Here is an 18,457-nt window from a genome sequence, read left to right on the forward strand (position 1 = left end):
TCAGGTGCTTCCACACACCTTTGTGGGATCTCTCAAATTTTTTCTAAGTTAAATCCTGTTGCTGAACATTGCAATGTTGTACTGGCCGATGGAAGTTCATCTCCCATAGTAGGCCAAGGAAATGTTTCCATTTCCCCCACACTTCAGTTGACTAATGTGCTACATGCTCCATCCTTTCCTCAAAACTTATTGTCAGTTAGTCGTATTGCTAAAGAGTACAACTGTAGGGTGATATTTGATCCTCTGTGTTGTATTTTCCAGGATTTGCTGACGGGGAAGAGGATTGGTGGAGGCCATGAGGAGGGAGGTGTCTACTATTTACATCAACCAGTTGGAGTCACGTACTTAGTGTCAGAGCCGTCGCCCAGTCCGTATCAGTGGCATCTCCGTCTTGGTCATGTCCCTTTGAAAAAGCTTCGTAGACTTCTTCCTCAGATTCCTCCAGCTTCGTTCCAGTGTGAAGCCTGTCAGTTGGGTAAACACCACAGGAGTTCATTTCCTTCCAATCAGAGTCCATCAAGTCAAAGATTGTTTAAAATTCTTCATGCAGATGTCTGGGGACCTAGTAAAGTTCCTAGTAGGTCTCAGAGTCGTTATTACTGAGTGATTGTTGATGATTTTTCTAGATTGTCATGGGTGTTCTTAATAAAAGAGAGGTCGGAGGTTCCCTCCATTCTTATGTCTCTTGTTATTGAAATAAAGACTCAATTTAATTCTCTTGTCAAGATTATCCGCACTGATAATGCTCTTGAGTTCAAATCTAATGAATTACTACAATTTTATCGAAATAATGGCATCCGCCCTCAAACTACTTGTGCCCATACATCTCAGCAAAATGGGGTCGCTGAAAGGAAGCATAAACATCTTCTAGATGTAGCTCACACCCTTATGCTGCAATTCAGTATGCCCCCTTCATATTGGAGGGATGCTATTCTCACTGCCTGCCACCTTATTAACCGTATGTCCTCATCATTGTTGGGAGAACAAATTCCTTTGCAAATTCTATACCCCAATGCTCCTCTTTTCCCAATTTCTCCCAAAGTGTTTGAATGTGTCTGCTTCGTTCATAAACTGGGACCCAATCGTGATAAACTTTCTGCACAAGCCACCAAGTGTGTTTTCATTGGATATCCTAAAAACCAAAAGGGATACCAGTGTTATGATCTCATTGCCCGTCGAGAGTATATTAGTGCGGATGTATCTTTCTTTGAATCTGTCCCTTATTTCTCAAGCACTGCATCCATACTACATGTTAATCAAGGAGATGTCATGCCTCTACCTATACCTCCTTTTCCCTTAGAGTCTATTTCTAAGAGTATTCTTGCTTCTCAGTCTTCCACAACGGCTCGGTATCGTGATCCTCCTTTGGTGTACACTCATAGATTACCTCCTGAAACAGAACCTACACCACCTCCTTCCTCTGAGGTAAGATCTTCTAAAAATACTGAGCTTTCTACTGTGGATGATGACAAGCCGATTGCTATCAGGAAAGGTAAAAGACAATGCACATTACACCCTATTTCTAAGTTTGTTACAGAGGCAAGGTTTGGGGGGCACATGAGAAATTTCATCTAAGCTCTATCTGCCACATCTATACCACTTAATCATAACCAGGCGTTGTTGGACCACAAGTGGAAGCACGCTATGCAAGATGAGATGGATGCCTTGCTCTCACGCAACACATGGGAGTTGGTTACCCCTCCAGTGGATGCAGATATTGTCGGATGTAAGTGGGTCTACACCATTAAGTACAACTTAGATGACTCTATTGAAAGATTTAAAGCTAGGTTGGTGTCCAAGGGGTACACACAAACTTATGGGGTTGACTTTTTTGAAACATTTTCTCCAGTGGCTCGCCTTGGGACTATTCGGCTTGTCATATCTGTGGCTGTCCATAGTGGGTGAAGTGTGTGCCAATTAGATTTGAAGAATGCCTTCTTGTATGGCGATTTGTCTGAGACAGTGTACATGCAGCAACCTCCAAGGTTTGAGGTTCAGGGGGAGTGTGAAAAGGTGTGCCAATTAAAGAAAGCTATATATGGTCTAAAACAAAGTCCATGTGCATCGTTTCAGAAGTTATTTGAAATTATGTTTGCATTTGGCTTTCACAGGTCAGCATCAGATCACTCAATGTTTATTAAAAAGACCTCTACTGGTATTGTGGTTATGGTTGTGTATGTGGACGACATTATACTCATAGGAAACAATGCCAGGGATATCTCAGATACCAAAGTTCATCTTCAGAAGCACTTTGTAACAAAAGATCTTGGTCCTCTTAGATATTTCTTGGGCATAGAGGTGGCTCGAAGCAGTGAGGGGATAGTTCTATCACAGAGAAAGTATGTGCTTAACTTATTGCAAGAAACAGGAATGTTAGGGGCCAAACCAGCGAACATCTCAATGGATCCGAAACTTCATATGTATGATGAACAAGCAGAACCGGTTGACAGTAGAAGTTTTAGATCCTTGGTTGGTAAACTTCTATATGTTATTGTGACAAGACCAAATATTTCCTTGGCTGTGAGTAAGATAAGTCAATTCATGGACAAGCCAACTCAATTGCATTGGCAGGCTGCGATGATGATTTTTAGGTATTTGAAATCCTCTCCTGGAAAGGGACTCCTGTATAAACAAAGCTCCTCACTTGATATAGTTGCGTATTCAGATGCTGAGGCCATTGATGACAGAAAGTCCACCACTGATTTTTGTGTGTTTGTAGGAGAAAACTTAATTACTTGGAGAAGTAAAAAGCAAACAGTATTTGCCAGATCGAGTGTTGAATCAAAGTATAGAGCTATTGCTCAAACTGTTGCTGAAATGATGTGGGTTAGATCCATTCTCAGAGATTTACATGTAACGATTCCTGCCTCAATGTTGATGATGTGTGATAATAGAGCAACCACCTATATAGCTAACAATCCTGTGTTTCACGAGAGAACAAAACATATTGAAGTTGATTGCCACTATATACGCGACTTAGTGCAGACGGGACATATCACTACTAGTCATGTAACCTCAGAGGAACAAGTCGCAGATGTGTTTACAAAACCTCTTGCAAGTGCCAGTTTTTTCAGATGTTGTGACAAGTTGAGCATGATAGATATATATGCTCCAGCTTGAGGGGGAGTGTTAAAAAGTAATATTTATAAGTTTGGGTAGTCATACGTAATTAAGTTAAATTATGTGTGACTCTTTTTGTGAACCTTTCTTTGACTAATCCCTATTTAAAGGGATTAGGGATCAATGAATGAAACTCTCTCTCTCTCTCTCTCTCTCTCTCTCTCTCGTTCGCTCTCTCCCTTTTGGGTTTATCGATTGGATGCTGCTAGCCTCAAAACTGGGCGTCTGCTTCAACATATATAATTTAACACCCCCCCTCAAACACACGGTGAGATCACCGAAAGTTTGCTAAGGAGGAAGTAAAATCGAGGTGATGGCAGAGCTTTGGTGAAGAAGTCCGCTAGCTGGTACTCGGTGGGAACATATAGAAGTTGAATGATACCCCATAAGAACTCATCACGAACATAATGGTAGTCCATTTCTATGTGCTTTGTTCGTTCGTGGAAGATGTGATTGTTGGCAATGTAAATGACACTCTTGTTGTCGCAACACAACTTCGAAGGAGTGGAGAATGAAATGCCCATGTCTTTAAGCAAGCTTCTTAACCAAATAAGTTCAGTAGTGGTTGTAGCCATCTCCCGATATTCTGCCTTTGTAGAAGAAAGAGATACTTTATGTTGTTTCTTACATCTCCAAGATATGAGTGACTCTCCAAGGAATACACAATAACCTGTGGTGGAAATACGATCATCGGGGTTGCCCCCCCCCCCAATCAGAGTCAGTATAAGCAAGTAAATTGAGAAATGAGAAAGAGGATAAGAATAAGCCTTTTGTTATGGTGTTCTTTAAGTATCTGATGATCCTCATGACTGCGACCATGTGAATGGTAGTAGGAGCAGTCTGAAATTGGCTTGCACTATGAACAACATGAGAGATATCGGGCCTGGTGATAGATAAATATGTTAGTGACCCAATTAACTGACGATAAGGAGTGGGATCTGCTAATGGAGTACCATCATTGACTCTCATCTTGGCATTGATCATTTCTGGAGTTTTCACTTTTTTGTCATCTGTTACTGTTAGCCCAAATCGATCAATGATGTCGGATGCAAGCTTTATCTGAGAGAGGACATACCCCCTTGGAGAGTATGCAACTTCAATTCCTAAAAAATACCTGAGAAAACCGAGGTCAGACATATCAAAGTTTTCTTTTAAAATATTTTTAATAAGTTCAATACCCTTTTTATCGTTACCGGTGATGATCATATCATCCACATATGGTAACAAGATAGTTATATGTTCTCCTGAAGACTTAAAACAAAGCAATATCAGTCTAACAAGAAGAAAAACCATTATCAACAACTACTTTGCTAAATAAATCATATCAAGCTTTTGGTGCTTGTTTAAGACCATAAAGAACTTTGTTTAATTTAAGAATATTTCCTTTTCCAATTTCAAGACCTGGCAGAGGATCTTTAAAGACTTCTTCACATAGATTTCCATTCAAGAATGCATTTTTAACATCAAGTTGAAAGATATGCCATTATTTAATGGATGCTAAGGCAATTAAGGTTCACACACTAGTCATCCTAGCTACTGGAGCAAAAGTTTCTTCATAATCAATCCTGTATTCTTGGGCATAACCCTTGGCAACCAACCGAACTTTGTATCTTTTGAGAGTTTCATCACATTTGGTTTTAACTTTATATACCCATTTACACCCAATTGACTTTTTTCCTAAGGGTTGTCCTATAATGCTCCAAGTTTTGGCTTTGTTGAGTGCTTCTAATTCAACTCTCATAGCTTCAATCCAATGTGGATGGTCCTTAGCTTCTTTAAATGTGAAGGGTTTATGATACAAGTGTATCATCATGAGACATGTTCTATAGTTAGGAGAGAAGGATTCATAAGACACAAATTTTTGTGGTGGTCTACTATTGCGAGAGGATCTCCTAAGTTGGTTATCTTCAACATGTTCTTCTAAGGAGGAGTCTTGAGAATATCTTTTAAACGCAGTTTGATGTTCATTTCCTAACCGCCGGGTATACACATTAATCTCATTAGGATTCTCATTTTGAGAATCATCAATATGTTGAGAAATGTTGTTGTCATGATGTAAAGTACCATCACAAGAATTATCACAACTAATTTTACTTTGGGATTTATTTTTAGGTGCTAAGTCAAATAAGAACGAGTAATCAATGTCTTCTTTAGATGTTTGAATATCAAAACCATTTTGTTCCTCAATAAAGTTTACATTTCGAGAAACATAAAGTTTATTATTTCGAATGTCATAGCATCTATAACTTTTTTTATTTTCACCATAGCCAATGAATACACATTCAAGAGCTTTTGGTGATAATTTGTCTTGTCCTTGAATAAGAACAAAACATTTACATCCAAAGATCCTTAGTCTATTAAAATTGAGAGTAATTTTAAACAATTTTTCAAAAGGAGAAACATTTTTTAACGAAGAAGAGGGCATACGGTTTATAAGATATGTTGTGGTGAGAATGGCTTCGGCCCAAAAAATTTTGGGAACCTTTTTAGAGACAAGAAGAGTTCTTGTAGTCTCAATTAAATGCCTATGTTTCCTTACTGCAAGACCATTTTGTTGTGGAGTTTTTGGGCAAGATCTTTGGTGTATAATTCCGTTTAGTTTGAGGTAATTTTGAAAATCTTTTGACATGTATTCACCTCCGGAATCGGATCTAAAAATAGTTATGTTATTTTGAAATTGGTTTTGAATAAGAATATGAAATTCTTTAAAATTAGAGAAGACATCAGATTTATTTTTAATAATATACACCCATGTGTATCTAGTAAAGTCATCAATAAAGACAACATAGTAAGAATAATCTCCTTTGGACATAACGGGTGCCAGTCTCCATACATCGGAATGCACAAGTTCGAAGGGTCTTTTTGACACAAAACTACTATGCGAATACGGAAGCGAATGAATTTTTTCAAGTATACAATCATTGCAAGTAAATGTATTTGCATTACAAAACTTTTTCAAAAAAGGAAAAAGATACAACTTGGAGATACTAGGATGTCCAAGTCTCAATATCTTTACATTGAACATGGTTACAAAAAGATTTGGATGGCAAAGACAAAAAATCCATATAGTATAGCTCTCCTCTTCTATGGCCTTGCCCAATCAGCTTCTCGGATCGGAGATCCTGCACATAGCAATGGGTTGGTGAAAAGGAGACACTACATTCAAAATCGGTGATTTGAGAAACGGAAAAAAGGTTGAAACTAAGTTTTGGAATAATTCTTATTTTTGGAACAAAAAAATCTTTATTTTGGCCATAAACTTTTTCAAGGTTTCCAATTTCTTCAACATCTAAAGGTGTTCCAATGGCCGTGGAAACATATGATTTAAAGGAATTAAGACTTGGTTTTGATAAAAGCGATGCATTTGGAGTCATATGGAAAGAGGCACCCGAGTCAGGTATCCAAGAAGTCATACCAGGAATGGAGGAAATGGCTGCACCTGAAGTGGAAGGTGTAGATGAGTTCATTCTCATGAATTGTTGGAGAGTTTTGGTAAGATGTGCGATAGAATCCTTAATGTCTCCATCTTTCTTTGAATCTTCATTTGAGATTGGAGAAGTCTCTCCAACGAAAGTCACTTTCTTCTTAAGCTTGGGGCAATCCGGTCGAATATGACCCGGTTCATTACAATGATGACAAACAATCTTTCTTCCTCCACCATTATTTTTCCAAAAGTGAGGTGGTTTATTGTTAGAAAGTGACTTTGAATACATTAGGTTCAATAATGAACCCATACACATGCACATGAAGTGCGAATAAACCCATTAAAGGGAACAACACAAGCACATAATGTGCTAACACATAAACCCACACAAGGGGCAAAAATATGACATAAAGTCATAAGCTGAATATTATTGAAGAAGAGGGTAAAAACCCCTTACGATGGAGCAAGAGCTCCTCCAAATCTTAGGAAATACAAAGGGGGAGACCCCTATTTATAACACAAGAGAGGAGCCACCTAGGGGGCTCCCAAAGGAGTCGTTGGGAGCCCCCAACAGTCGCATTTGTGACCGTTGGGGGCTTCCCAACGACTCTTTGGGGAGCCTCCCTAGGTGGCGCAAACCACAAAAAAGAGAAAAATAAAAAAGGAAAATTAAAAATAAAATTACAAACATATTCCAAATGGAATATGCGTAAAACTATGAAATGTCTAAACTACCCCTATGCCTATAAATAGTGAAATATATATTTTATATATATAATTAGGATAATACATATGCATATATACCATATATGAATATGTATTATCCTTTATATATATAAAATATATATAATATTACAAATGTTGAATGATACATTTTAACACCCCCCCTCAAGCTTTGCGTGGGGGAACGAAAAGATTGAAAAAAGCAAGAGGAAGAATCTCAAGGCTTCAAGAGCCTTCAGTACGAATGCCATTGCAAATGTTTTCCTCCAACGTCTTTAACGATGAGCACCTTCCATGATCTATCCAAGGTAGTTCTTTTTCTCTTATCTTCAAGATCCTGAGGAACAACAACAAAGAACAAGTAAAAAATATCTTTGCACTTTACCCAAAAAGGAACATTCCTAACAAGGTGCAAAATTTATGCATAATAGGATAATTACTTTAGCATGAAAAGAAAATTTAGAAAACCAAAGTTTTCAAAAATCAATTATCTTGTTAAAGAGTGAGCGGAAACGAATTTGCAAGAATGCATAATGCATTCATAAGGTCCAATATTGGACAAACACAACCCCACAATGGAAAATAACAAAATGGTCCACTAAGGGACACCACAATAAGCCTACGAAGAGGCATATGCTTTATTGAATGAGGGCCTAAAAGGCCATAATGAGCATATGCATATATTATCATGAAATGAATTAACACTTAAATAAAATCATTAATGAACATGCTCCAAACATACTTTAGTCAAAATGAACACGGATACAAATATTCAAAAACATGATGAATATGAACTTCAAGGGGCTTTATAATTGTTGTTGTATAGATCAACAATAGAGTTTTTCACATCTTTAGGGAGAAGATCTATGTCAAACAAATGTCATATATAAGAAGCATGATTTGACTAAATATATTAAAGCATCCACCCAAGATTAAAAAATGAATATCATTTGAGACAAAAGACTCATTTTGCATATCAAATACAAAAGATGCTGAAAAACTGTAAGCACTTAATATATGCTAAAATATCAATTTGATTTTAAAACATATCATATATATGATTCACTTGTATCTAAAAACACAAGAAATTTTTCCATTTTTAAAAGTAGTTCATCCACTACAAGCAACTACCTCATTAGTCCTCCAAAACCCGTAAATCAAGTGTATAAGCTACTAGATCAAGAATATAAATATAATGCCATTAAAGGCCAAATGACACACACTAAGGTGTGTAAAAATATCTCTTGTCTACATATAATAATACTTGAAATGAGTGCATCTACGACAAGAACAAAAGAAAACTCGCCAACATGGACCAAAAGCATCTCTTGTCTACGTAAAAATACATGCAAAACCAAGTATGTTCAGCTACTAGAACAAGAGTAACAAGCCAAACATGGGCAAAAACACAATACATCTCTTGTCTACATAAGATGGCACTTGAAATGAGTGAAATAAGCCAACCATGGGCATACATCTCAGCGACTAGAACAAGGACACAAATGCCAACATAGGCTAAAATCACACACCATGGTGTGAATCAACGTGCCTTGTCTACATATAATAACACTCAAGACAAGTGTGTTCAACTACTAGACCAAGAGAGCAAAGGCCAACAAAGGGCTACCAACACACGAAGGTGTAATAAAATTCTTGTCTACATATAATGACACTTAGATAAGAGCTATAAAAGGAGAAGACTTTTGAGGTAATAAAACTTGTGATGACAAACATATATATATATAAATCAAACCTTGAATCAATAGAACAATATTCTTAAAAAAAAATACCCATAAAAATAACATTTTGGAATAAACTATGTAAAAGTATCTTCAACAAGATACAACAACCGATAGAACAATATTCTTGAAAATAAATGTGTGAACATACGCACACCAAGAACATATGGAACACTTGTTCACAAAAGCACGAAATCACAAATGTGCAAATGCACTCATAATTTTCATAAACAATAAAAGGTTGGGCAATAATCCCTAAAACCTTGATTTTAATATACCTTAAAACATTTTAAGGTTTCAAACATCATATATCCATCACATTTATATATAAATAAGAGCATCCATAAGATCAATGGCCAACATCAAACTAGTGACACACTCATATACCAAATCATTCTAGAGTCCCAAGGTGCCCATAACTCACCTCAACCACCATCTATATGGTAAGTGGACAATCTAAAATAACATAACAACGAGTGACACACTCATAATTAGAGATCATATACCAAATCATTCTAGAGTCCCAAGGTGCCCATAACTCACCTCAACCACCATCTATAATATGGTAAGTGGACAATCTAGAATGACATAACACAAGGTGGCCATAACTCACCTCAAAAATCTCTAATATAACAATGGGGCCATAAAAGAATTGATGCATCATATAACAACATGTGATGGATAAAATAAGTGTCATTAAAAGTCAAAAGAATACCTTGGCAACAAACATAATGACATAAAGAATTCATCTTGGGATAATCAAGCTTTTAATCAAAGGAATCACAAGAACCGTAACGATTCATAAAGAGAGCTTTAACTCAATAATCAAAGAAAGAATATTCAATAGTACTTGAAAATTTATAGATTTGGGATAAAAATCCCATACAACAAGTTTTAAATATCCTTTGATGGTGATGAGATATGCGGAAACGTACAAAGTGCTTGTTCGTACTTACCATGTTTTATAATGATTTAAACAAAAAGAGTCAATTCATTATATTTTTCACAAAAAGAAATGTGCATAAAAGCTCCACAATGTAAGAAATGTCTACGAAGAGACAATATACATGCAAGCACAAAAGGCTTTACAAAAGATGTGCACGAAGGCACTCATACAATACTTGAACAAAATACACACCAAGGTGTAAACAAACATGTACTAAGGCATGCATTTCATAGAAAAGAGGAAATGCATACAATCACAAATATTTGAGAACCAAATGTATACAAAATACAAAAAATACACAAAAGGAAGCAAGTATGCATTTTATAAAAAGAGCAATCCTTGAGATTCTCAAACTTTAATTATGTAATTATATGCTTGACAAATGAAATTTAGGAGAATACCATATTATGGCCAATGTAGGCATCCTTAGAGATACAATCAAGAGGTTTTGAAATCTTATGTGAAAAATACAAACCAACAAGTTTGTAAAGTTGCATCAATAAATTTAATGAAATCTTTTATACCAAAAAGATGCAATAGATACACTATGCATTCTATATAGTGTGAGAAATTCTTTTAAAAGATCTTTTACAACGGTTCGAACAACCTATTTATTACAAACAATTTTTCAAAAAACCTTTAAATAAACCAAAATCATTGAAACATCTTTAGGAGTTCTCATAAATAGTTATCATTAACGAGAACTACTTAGGATTCATAACAAGGATTTAGATGTGAGAGATTCTTATACAAGAATTATATCAAGATTTTCCAAAAAATGCACTAAAATCCATAAACAAGAGAGAAACTCAAAATAAATTAGACTTTATATGAGATTAAAGAGTTTTTAAACAAAGATCATTAATCTAGCAAGAAATCGTATTTAAAAAGTTAACTTATAGGTTAATCACGAAATTCTTATGAAAAATCATAAATCTCACATAATTGAAAAACAATTTTGCAAAACATAAATTACTATTATATGTGATGAGAAATCGATAACTATATAACAAAGAATTATATATTTAAACAATAAACAAATTTACCAAATTTAAAAGTAGATATTTTAAAATATACGAACACGCGAAATGTGAAAGGAAATGATTCAACTATCAAAAACACTAAATGTGCAAGAAAAATAGTTTCATAATGCATAATATGTTAAGAAAAGAGATACATACCGAAAGCTTCTAAAAAAAGAGAGGAACAACGAATACTTCACCATTTCTTGAGCACCACGCTTTCCGTTGTGCCAAGAGACAACCCCATCATAACCGGACTCTGATACCATGTTAGAAAGTGGCTTTGAATACATTAGGTTCAATAATGAACCCATACACATGCACATGAAGTGCGAATAAACCCATTAAAGGGAACAACACAAGCACATAATGTGCTAACACATAAACCCACACAAGGGGCAAAAATATGACATAAAGTCATAAGCTGAATATTATTGAAGAAGAGGAAGAAGAGGGTAAAAACCCCTTACGATGGAGCAAGAGCTCCTCCAAATCTTAGGAAATACAAAGGGGGAGACCCCTATTTATAACACAAGAGAGGAGCCACCTAGGGGGCTCCCAAAGGAGTCGTTGGGAGCCCCCAACGGTCGCATTTGTGACCGTTGGGGGCTCCCCAACGACTCTTTGGGGAGCCTCCCTAGGTGGCGCTAACCACAAAAAAAGAGAAAAATAAAAAAGGAAAATTAAAAATAAAATTACAAACATATTCCAAATGGAATATGCGTAAAACTGTGAAATGTCTAAACTACCCCTATGCCTATAAATAGTGAAATATATATTTTATATATATAATTAGGATAATACATATGCATATATACCATATATGAATATGTATTATCCTTTATATATATAAAATATATATAATATTACAAATGTTGAATGATACATTTTAACATTTATATGGTCTAACATTGTTACCGGGTCTAGACACGGCATGAACTTCATCACCTTCCTTTTTTAAGGCCAAACGAGTCTCCTCTTGACATAAGTCGGATAAGATATCACTAAGGGGAGTGGAAGCCCTATGAAGGAGGGATCCTCTTAGTTGCTCAAATTCGGGACGAAGCCCATGAATAAATTGAAAAAATCTATCTTTTTCCATTTGCTCTTGCCTCATGGCAATAACACTACCTTCCCATTGAGGTTCAAGAAGGATGAGTTCATCCCATGGTTGCTAGTTGAGGAAGCGGGAGCGGGAAGCGATACGGGAAGCGAGGCACTTTCAAAATTTTAGGAAGCGGGGAAGCGTGGGACCACTTAGGACCGATTCGGGAAGTGTCTCGGAAGCGACCTAGGAAGCGTCTCAGAAGCGAGGGGGAAGCGAAAAAAAAAAAATAAAAAATAAAAATTACAAAAAATTGAAAAAAACAGGGGAAGCATGGGGGAAGCGAGGGGGAAGCGTGATGGGAAGTGCACTTCCCATTAAAGGGAAGCGCGTCCCCCATTAAAGGGAAACCCGTCCCCCATTAAAGGGAAGCGCGCTTCCCAAAAAAGGGGGACGCTTCCCCCCACGCTTCGGAAGCGCGACGTTTCGCGCTTCCGAAGCGCGCTTCCCCTTTTAGCTAGGCACTTCTGGTAACCCTGGTTCATCCCATAAAGAGGATAGGGCACTAAAATAGTCCCTAATACTCATATCACCTTGCTTTGTTTTTCTAACTTTTTCTTGCAAAAAGAAGTGTCTAGCAAGATCACGTTGCGTGTACATCCCTTTCATAAAAAACCAAGCTTTATTGGCTTTCTTGAATTTGGCAAGATTGGCACAAATTTTTAGCTCAACATTATTCATGAACCATGCTAATATTTTAGCATGCTCACTTTCCCAATCTTCCATTTTAGAAGAAAATTCAAGAATGGCCTTTTCTTTTTCTTCTTCATTCAAAGCTCTCTTCTCATTACCTTCAAATTTAGTGAGTTTCAATTGTGGTTCCGGAATGGTTTCACACACATAACCCCAAAGTTTTTTACCTTGGAGATTATTTTCCATGGCGGCCGCCCACATAAGATAATTGGTCCCATTTAATTTAAATGAGAGATCAATTTTTGAATCCTTGTCTGCTATCCTTATCATACGAAAATTGAAAGCAAAAGAGAGGAGATACATTGCTTGTCAAAAAGAGTCCAATGAAACTTTTTACAACCTTGCTCTGATACCATGTAATGAAGTGCCAAGGAAGAGATGTGACATCTCTACGAGCCATGCAACCGCATACACACATACAAAGTAGCCACTAATGGGCGAAAATACAATGAACTACAAAAGTGGAAAACACACAAAGTGAGAAGGAATAAAAGTATTTCACTTCAAGAAAGGCTTCAAAGAAGCTTACATTACAAGGGGAAACCCCCCTTTATTTATAGACAAAGAGGCACCTTTGGAAGGACTCCATATGGGATGTTGGAGCCCTTCCAACGGTCATAAATATGACCGTTGGAAGCTCCAACGTCCCATATGGTGGGCCCATTTAATAAGAAAAAGAAAAGAAAGAAAAAGAAGGAAAAAAAGAAAAGTAAAAAAGGAGAAAAGTACATATGTGCGTGAATAGGTAAAAAGACAGATTTACCCCTAATGGGTATTACAAAAGAAAATATATATATTTATAAATATATAGATAGACACATAGACATATATACATAATTCGAACTCTTTTATTTTATTTATATTTATGTTATGAGACCAAAAAAAAAATGGCAAGAGAAATGTATATAGATAGAAGAAATAACGGTGTGGAAAAGAAGACAGGGATTCTCTACAATGACACTGTACAACAATTGAAAGGGATGTAGTGCAGTTTGGTAGCGCGTTTGTTTTGGGTACAAAATGTCACGGGTTCAAATCCTGTCATCCCTACCTATTACTTATCTTATGGGCAGTAACATGGGATCAATTAAAATTGGGGATGGCATAATCATTAGTATCATTTAATGATACTATATGCATATATATATATATATATATATATATATATATATATATATATATATATATATATATATATATATATATATATATATATATATATATATATGTAATATATATGGATATGTGTCATGATCTATATATATATAGTACATATAATTTAACACAAGCCTGTGCAGTTCAGTTGACCTTGCTGGTAGAGTAGCTCGTGGTGGTGGTTCTTGTTATTTTGGAGATCATTTTTTTTTGAGAGAGAGACCAAACTGGTACCCATGCGGAATTGGATGCCGGCGATTTTGGTGGATAACCAGTGAGTGAGGAGGATGGGAGGTTAGCAAAGAGTCAAGTGGTTTTAAAGGGAGGGCAGGTTGGACATTGGGTGTTCAAATTAAATAAAGTATACTTTTCAAATGACAACAAAACCAATATAAAAATTTAACAAAAATCTATGTTACATGGGTACGGGTGCGGGTGCAGGTATGAAGGGTATGACACGGCAAGTTCTAAAAATGTGGGTACGGGGACACAACTATATATATATATATATTTGTGTGTGTGTGTGTGTGGTGGGGTAACATTTTTAAATCAAAGAAATGAAACATTTTAAATGTTAAAAAGAAACAAGGGGGTAAGTAAAATGATTTTTTTTAAATAGAGGGGTGTTTAAAAATTTTCTTTTATTTTTAAGGGAAGGGGGTACTTTGTAACCCCATTCCCATTCCCACCGCCTCTCTCTCTCTCTCTCGATGTGAAGAAGAAGAACGAGAAGGAGGACTGCTGCTCTCTCTCTTTCTCTCGGTCTCGATGTGAAGGAGGATCACTGTTGCTACTGCTCTCTCTCTTTCTCTCGATCTCGATGTGAAGAAGAAGAACGAGGAGGACCGTTGCTACTGCTGCTCTCTGTCAATGCGAAGAAGAAGAATGAAGAGGACCCCATACCCACTGCCTCTTTTCTTATTTGCGATAGCTTTTCGTTGGGCACAACGAGGTAGGTACATGTCTCTCTCTTTTCTTTCCTTCTCTTTTCATGCTCCTCTTTTTATTCCTCCTTCTCCTCCCCTTGTTCTTCTTCTTCTCCCGCTGGCTAGGGTGGAGAAAAGGGAGACAAACTAGAGAGAGAGAGAGAGAGAGAGAGAGAGAGAGAGAGAGAGAGAGAGAGAGAGAGAGAGAGAGAGAGAGAGAGAGAGTTGGGGTCCGGGTTGGGTCCCAGTGGACCCAACCCAGGCTCATCATGTACCCATGTCAGGCAGTGTCGACACGGGTATGTGGACACGGGCCCGACACGGGTACGTGGGGCCTTTTGCTGTGTCTATGTGACATAGACAAAAAGATTTTGAAGGGCAAATTATGTCTTAAAATTATTTGTGCATTGGTTCTGCATTGTAACACTTCCCTATATATATAATACACATTCAAAAGAAAAATAAAGTAAAATACAAAATGAAGAACTGAGATCATAAAAAGAAATAGATAAAGTTAGGGACATGGTTTTGACCATGTCCAATACAAATTTGATTGTGTCCATGAAGTCCCGTGGTGTGTCATGTCTTTTTTGGTGTCATATCATGTTGACATGGGACACATGGTAAGTAAAGTGTCCATGTGATGTGGGATGACAGCAATGGGTTATGATAACTCAAAAGTTTCTTTTTTAGCTTATGGAAATATCCCCACTGGTGCCATATTGGCAGCTTATGTTTTCTTTTTGTATTTGTGCAGACTTGTCATCGAGATTTTATGTATGATGTAGGCAACAGCTCTCAGTCATTGCTTGCATTTGTTGGAAATGAAAATGTCCATGGGTTGTATGACTTTTTGTTGAATTACAGGTATATCAAAATCTCCATGAGATATTTTGCCATTTCATTTTTTTTCTGGGTTAGTTTTTGTTATTTTGTTTAGTTATACTCGTTCAGTTTCAACTTTCTAGTATTATAATTCAACTATCTCACTGTATTCATTCATCTAAATTATTACAAGTATTTGTAGATTCACAATTGCTTTTATTTTCTTGTAAGCATTGAATTATGCTTCTGTTTTGCTTAACACATTCTTGAGTGCTTCACCGCTTTTCTTATTTGGCTTATGTAACTACTGCTTTACCAGGTCATTTTTGATCTCCCTGACCTCCATTGATGTGCCGGTGCTTTATTCACCTGTGCCATTCCTGAATGCGTCTTCTCATTCTCCACAGGTTGGCATTTTTTTACCAAGGATATGAGAAACTCATCACGAGGAGTGAATCCTCAAATTCTCTTTGTTTTAATTTATTTTTTTGCCCCATGTAAGACACTGATTTACAAGTTGCATTGTTCTATTCAAGGTTTGTGGTTAGCAGCGATCTGTTGCATGTCTAGTTTGCAAATATGAACCCCAGAACCTTTGCTGTGTTTTGCAGGTAAGGTGCAAGCAGATGAAGAGAGCTGATGCAGTTCTTTGTACAGAAGGATCTATGCATGCAGGGAGTGCGGGAGATCCTTCATGTAGCATTTGTTACAGTATTGAGATCAGAGATGCAATTCTTCCACCATGGGTTATTTGTCGGGTTTGCAAGGTGATGGGCTCCGAAAGTCAAACATTTGAGGCAAGGTGCGTTAGTTCTGGCATCATTTGCTTGGTCAATTAATTCTTCATCTTTTTTCCTAACCCTTCTTGTTGAGGAGAAATGAACATATTGCATGAGAAAATTCTGTTTGTTTGAATCCTAGCAGGAGGGTTCTCCTAATACCTACCACCTATGATCTTGATCCTCAAATTCTAAATTTGGGATAGTCCATGCTTTCATTATTTGGTGGAAGTGTGCTACCTAGGGTAGACACTAGACAGCAATGTGTTCCTTAGGGTGTTTGATAGCCAGGGATCTCTGATTTGCCAGTTTGAGTATCTGAGATCCTCGCTTTGGTGAGAGTAACAAGGTAGAGGGTGGGATATGAGAACTGACACCCCTCCCTTCCTCCTAAGATCCTTGGATTTGATCTCTGAGCAAATCCCTTGGATCTGAAATCTGGAACTATTAGATGCCCCTTTAAGAAACCATGATCTAAATCTTTTTTAATGCATGCTTTTAATGTAACATGATGCATATTAGATCTTGCTCGAAATGAATGTTTGAATTTTAATAAAAGAACTTTCCATTCACTGAATGAACATTTCTAAAGAGAAACTTTCACACACTGAAATAGGCTTCTCAGTCCATTAGCATCTTTGATGCATGAGTATTTCTTAAATTCCATTTCTAATCTACAAATCAATTTGTATTTAAGAATAATGAATACTGTAGTTAACTAAATCTTCAGAACCAAATATAGACATACAATGCACACGCACCTTGTATGCATACACATAATCTCTCTCTCTCTCTCTCTCTCTCTCTCTCACACACACACACACACACACACACACACACTAGATTATATTATCGTGGCTTGGGTCTGGCCATTAGGATGCCCAACACGATTCATTTGCATCTTGGTATTCTGAGCAGGATAGATGGTTATGGGTGTGTTATGCTAGTGCAATTTGCACTTGACATTTTCATCTTTGAAAATTTAAGATCTTTATTTGATTAAATCTACTAAAATTAGTAAGTAGATCAAATCGAGTCCAACTAAAGTCCAAACTTGAGTACATGTAAATATCAGATTTTAAGCAAGTTTTGATGCGAATTAAGTTTTGGCTGATCCCCATCTGAATCCAGATCCGATTGTGCTAGATCTGATTAAGTTGGACTCGGTAATGCCTAGACCCGACCCAAGTCCGACCTGTTTACATCCCTGGTTTCTTACAAAAAGTCTCATAGGTTCTCCATGGGATAATGATGACTCAGTTTGTTGGTTGGTTGGTTTGAAGTAATAAATGCTTTTGTTGCAGCTTTATTGTGGATCCTCTTTCAAGTGGGTTAAATGTAGCCCTTGATGATATTTGTGGAAATACTCATGGCAAAAGTTCATCGGAAGATTCCGGTACTTTCAATTTCATGAATGCTGTGGTGAACATGTCGTTGAGATCAGCTTGTATTCAAGGACTGAGATATAAAGATGGTGCTTATGTTGCTTCCTTGTTGCCTGCTTAACTTTTATGCTTCTGTGGGGACAAACAGCATTTGAGGGAAGAGATGACTCAATCCAAAACCTAATTAAGTTTAAGAACCACCAAGCTAAAGTTCTAGATGGATGGGAACTGTGTTCCCGTGTTACTTTTGTCCATAATATTCCTGTAAGGAACAAATTGTTGCCTCAAAAGTCATAAGCCTATGACATTTTCTGTTCTGATGGCGCTTCCAAGTTGCAACCCTGTTTTCAGTGGAGAAGCTACCCTGGAACTTGGTTGGTGTAACTCGACTTTTGTTGTAAACTTTCATAATTTAACATATTCTTATTCAAAGCAATTAAGCACACGATATTCCTCGTGCTTTTATTTGTGTGATATATTCATTTTTTTCGATGAGAACCATTTTTCTGGTTGGCGTGTTATGATTTGAAGACTGATTGAGCTGCTGTTTGCCTGAAGAATTAAACAAAATTACCAGTAAATAAACTTTATAAGCCAGTCCACTAAAATTTTGAT

At 36.8% G+C, this 18,457-nt stretch overlaps 1 protein-coding gene and 1 non-coding gene across 2 annotated transcripts in view; both read left to right on the forward strand.

Moving 5' to 3' along the window:
- The window catches only part of LOC149811696 (uncharacterized), a 57,718-nt gene extending 39,479 nt beyond the window's left edge, over positions 1 to 18,239 (forward strand). The window contains exons 9-12 of the mRNA XM_089992899.1: positions 15,611 to 15,720; positions 15,998 to 16,085; positions 16,290 to 16,480; positions 17,762 to 18,239. Of these exons, the coding sequence (XP_089849025.1) occupies positions 15,611 to 15,720; positions 15,998 to 16,085; positions 16,290 to 16,480; positions 17,762 to 17,963 (591 nt within the window). The 3' untranslated portion in view covers positions 17,964 to 18,239. The remainder of the gene's footprint in view (positions 1 to 15,610; positions 15,721 to 15,997; positions 16,086 to 16,289; positions 16,481 to 17,761) is intronic.
- On the forward strand, positions 13,749 to 13,822 carry TRNAP-UGG (transfer RNA proline (anticodon UGG)). The gene has a single exon. It is a non-coding gene; the product is annotated as a tRNA-Pro (tRNA).
- Positions 18,240 to 18,457: the final 218 nt, after the last annotated feature.

The sequence above is a fragment of the Nuphar pumila genome, chromosome 17 (genome assembly GCF_984573655.1).
Source record: "Nuphar pumila chromosome 17, dmNupPumi1.hap1.1, whole genome shotgun sequence".
Taxonomy (NCBI): Eukaryota; Viridiplantae; Streptophyta; class Magnoliopsida; order Nymphaeales; family Nymphaeaceae; genus Nuphar; species Nuphar pumila.